Raw genomic sequence first — 4,033 nt, 5'->3', positions numbered from 1 at the left:
AATAAATATATCTCACCATAGGTGCTTGTCTGTGTATTTGATTTTATGCGGGGAAATCGAGGAATCGTTATCTGGACTCTCCTGGTGGAGCATAATTAAACATTAAGATGATTGTTGCATTAAGAGAGATGGAGATGGATAGAGATGGATAAAGCGTCTCTTGTAGAGGAAGACGAGGACAAGGTCCTACACTGGAGATTATTCACAGTAATCCTGTCCCTATATGAATGTGGGTTTTAATGTGGCTTATTTCCCTCATTGATATCTTCGTCTGGGCTGTGTTTGCCTCGTTTTCATGCTGGCCCAATCACAAAAGATGAAACGTTAATTAACTGCAACAAAAAGTAGCCTACTAGTAGGCACAAAACATTCCATCGCCAAAGAGGTGAAGATCCCAGTAAAATTTACAAGTTAAGTGAGTTGATTGATTGTTCCAGATCTCTGATCTTAAATAAAATTCATACCTGAACTCTTGAGTAAAATGTCTGAGAACTTCTGGCATATAAGGTTTGTATACTCAATATATCAAAGTCGTCCAATAATTCCTGATAATGGACACCTCAAAGGGCATTATCCTGCTTATACCACAGTCACTTGCCAAAGAAAAGAAATAAAGATAATTATTTTATATTTGCATGCATTCTGCAAGGAAAATCACCAGCGGTCCCCAACCTTTTTTGTGCCATGGACCTGTTTCATGTAAGGCAATATTTTCACGGACCGGCCTTCAAGGTGTGGGCGATAAATACGACGAAATAAAATAATACGACCGGCATAAAAAAAACAAATATAAAGTGTATTAAAATACAACTCACCATTACGCTGAGTTAGTGCGAGCCCTGAGCTTGCGAGCCGGTCCCATCTTGGGGTAACGGGAGACAATGACACCCGAAGTGTGTTCCTTATGTCCAGTCTATTCTGTAATTTTGTTTTGGTCGCTGTCACTGCAGAAAACCCTGCTTCACAAAGATAGGATGTTGGAAAGGGAAGCAGGGGTTTCAGTGCTTTTGTGGCGATCTCAGGACATCTCAGACGTTTGTTTTTTACTCATTTTTGCTAGCTTGAGGGCTTAACTGGGGTAACATATATGACTTGTCTTAACCTGTGTCAAGAGGCACAGACGCACAGACGGATGTTATTCGGAGAGAATCCTGTCATTTTTCAAAATAAAACATCTTTCATAGTCTGATCATCATTAAAATCTTTATTTATTTATTTTTCTGTGCGGCCCGGTACCAAATGACCCACGGACCGGTACCGGCCCGCGGCCGGTGGTTGGGGACTGCTGATATACACGAATTGGAAATGGGAGATATGTGTAGTTCCCTCCGCTCTTAGAGCGCTGGATTTATTTTTGTCAGAGACCTGACATTATGTTTAATATGTTGACTATGTTTAACAACAAGACTAACTAGCTATCAGTCATGTCAGTGTCCCCAAATCAATAACAAGATTTTCACCAACAATAGAATATGTGTATTGATGTCCGCAGCCTGAAGTAGTGAGTTGAATAGCAGACGGGATGTCGGAGGATCATTTATGCAAAGTATCATTAAGTTAATAAGGGGCCGTCCTGTGGTGTTCAGAGGATGAGGCACTGAAGGACTACACTCAGTGTAGTGAGATATATTGAGATATGAGATATTATGCTAGATTTTGTTATTAATTTAGAACGATAAACAGAGAGTTTCACTGGAACTACTTAGTAGGTGTCTTACATCAGGTATTAATGGACACCCAGAGGCCAGTCAGAATCGAATATTCACCCAGACCATGGTATAAGCACTGAAAATTAAGCAACTTAGATTTATTCTATCAGTCTTGCATCTGCAAAATACCACTAGGGGTAAGTCAGATAAAAAATGTTTTTATAATTTGGTTAAACAGACCTTTTCATGCATTTCCATGTTGGCTTCAGCAGTCAACCATGGTGATTCCATGGTGATCTGTTTTATTAGGGGTGTTAAAACATCACACCATCAGTATTTTATACAATATGCCTTTGTAAAATATTTTGTTTAAACAAGAAGGGTAAATGTAGATGCATTTTTCTCACACCCTGTTACTTTTTTCAGAATTGAAATGTCCGGCCACCAGTAGGAGGAAACGAACTACTATAATGGACGTCACTACCAGCTTAGGTAAGAACCACAGCTCTGATAACCAAATATTTAGTCATCTTATGCCATACATTTAAGACACTTCTTTTTTTAGTCCCAAGACTTTGGATGTTATTGAAAACATTCCTCCTGTCCTCGACGTTCATCCCACTGTGCACACTGTTGTGCATATAGTCACAAATAACATTAAGCTCATACAATCTATAAAGCTTCAACATAACTTTAAGCTACTTGCAGAGACAACAGAAAAACTGGATAAACTGTGTATTTCCCCACACTGGAGAAAGGCAGTGAATGGTTAAGTTGTCTTTACACTGCAGAATGTTTGCCTTGCCACTGGTTACAGCGTCATCTGTAATTTTGATTGTTTTTGGGCAAGGAGACATATTTTCAAAAATAATAACATCTAACTCAAATAGAAAGGGCATAAATACTACTGGAAAAGAAACTAATCACATTAATGATCAACCCACTAATCCTGTCCCTGTATCTGGCATTCTAGTAGTTCTCAATGACAGACCACACACTCATAGATTTGTTTTAGCTTGTTCACTGCAGCCCAACTGTCACTTGTTGTTGTATCAATTGTAGCACATTAGCTTTGCTTTGCTCAATGTCAGGTCACTAGCTAACAAATCTTGATCTAATTGCTTCTTATTGACAAAGACTTGGTGGTTGCTCCTCTTGTTGAATGGACCCCACTAGGTTTTCTTAAATTAATCCATAATAATGGGCATTGGGGGTGACTTAGTGATGTTGTATAAAAATGGCTTTAAATGTAGAGTATGTTATTTTTGCTGCTAGAGGATGTCTCACATTAAAATAATAACAAAAGATGTAGTTTAATGACATTGTGAAGTAGTGTGGGATCATCAGAGTTGTCCTCAGGGTTAAACAACGCTGGCCTCTTCTAACCTCAAGCTCTGCCCCTCAATGAACATCTTGGCTTTTTTTTAAATGATATTGTAATTATTTGTGTATTTTATATTTTAGATAATATTGCTCCTTAACCTGTTTTGTAGTGCTTACTTATTTAGTTTTTAAACTCAGTTATGCATTTATTATAATTTTGGCAGTGTTAGTTTATTTGTTGATGTGTGTAGAAATAGGCAAGATGCATATGGAGATGTGTGCCTTCAGCTCTAACAACACCCTCCATGACTGCAGGACTGAATATATGTGTATGTTTTATTTTTTTAAAAAAAGTCATGATGGCATTGTATATGTGTGTAAGTATATGTATTATGAATTGCACAAAGTTGTTACACAGTTAAATGGGAAAAATTAAGAATGATGAAGCAATGCCATGTTTTATCCAAAAGGTCAATATGGTGGCCGACACGGGCAAACGCACCGCAAACGGCAAAACGCTGCAAACACAGGAATGATGCAAAACCAAAAACACACAAACACATAAAAACAAATGCAACAGAAAAACGCAGAATTGCTTTTTTGCATTTTCCACAGAAACAATGCCAGGAAGCAAAAATTACAACCCACTAACCAAATTTGGCAAAAAGAAAATTTCAAAATACCAAAAACACACAAAAAAATTTCCTGAACATTTTAAATAAGACCTTTTTTAATATTCCACCTTTCAGTAAATTATATGGGGTGTTTGATTTGTTTTTCTGTTTCTGTCTCATTTTAACCTCTCTCCCAACCGCCCTCCCTCCTCTATCGTCTAACATTGTTCACAAGTCACAGCTCTTATAAACAAGTTTCTAGCACGTAACATTAGCACGTAACCATGCTGCCTTTCTATATGTTGCCAACTTCTTCTTCTTCATGTCTTTTCGGTCGTCCCACAGGACTGCCATCCCTAGGTCGGTCCCCTAAGTGCGGGCACTTCCGTTTTTGGAGTGAAATTGTGCATTTCTTCTTGCAGTTGTTTTGGGTTTTGTGTGTTTTTG

The 4,033-nt window shown here is 38.0% G+C and overlaps 1 protein-coding gene across 1 annotated transcript in view; it reads left to right on the top strand.

Annotated features, from left to right (window-relative positions):
* LOC118326570 (complement C3-like) overlaps positions 1 to 4,033 on the top strand; it is a 34,428-nt gene that overhangs the window by 10,737 nt on the left and 19,658 nt on the right. Inside the window, 1 exon segment of the mRNA XM_035659589.1 lies at positions 2,076 to 2,141. Within this exon segment, the coding sequence (XP_035515482.1) occupies positions 2,076 to 2,141 (66 nt within the window).

Source organism: Morone saxatilis, unplaced genomic scaffold (assembly GCF_004916995.1).
Source record: "Morone saxatilis isolate NCDOM2014 unplaced genomic scaffold, NCSU_SB_2.0 Contig17, whole genome shotgun sequence".
NCBI lineage: Eukaryota > Metazoa > Chordata > Actinopteri > Moronidae > Morone > Morone saxatilis.
Note: the sequence above shows the minus strand (reverse complement) of the source record. Positions and strands in the feature narration are given on the sequence as shown.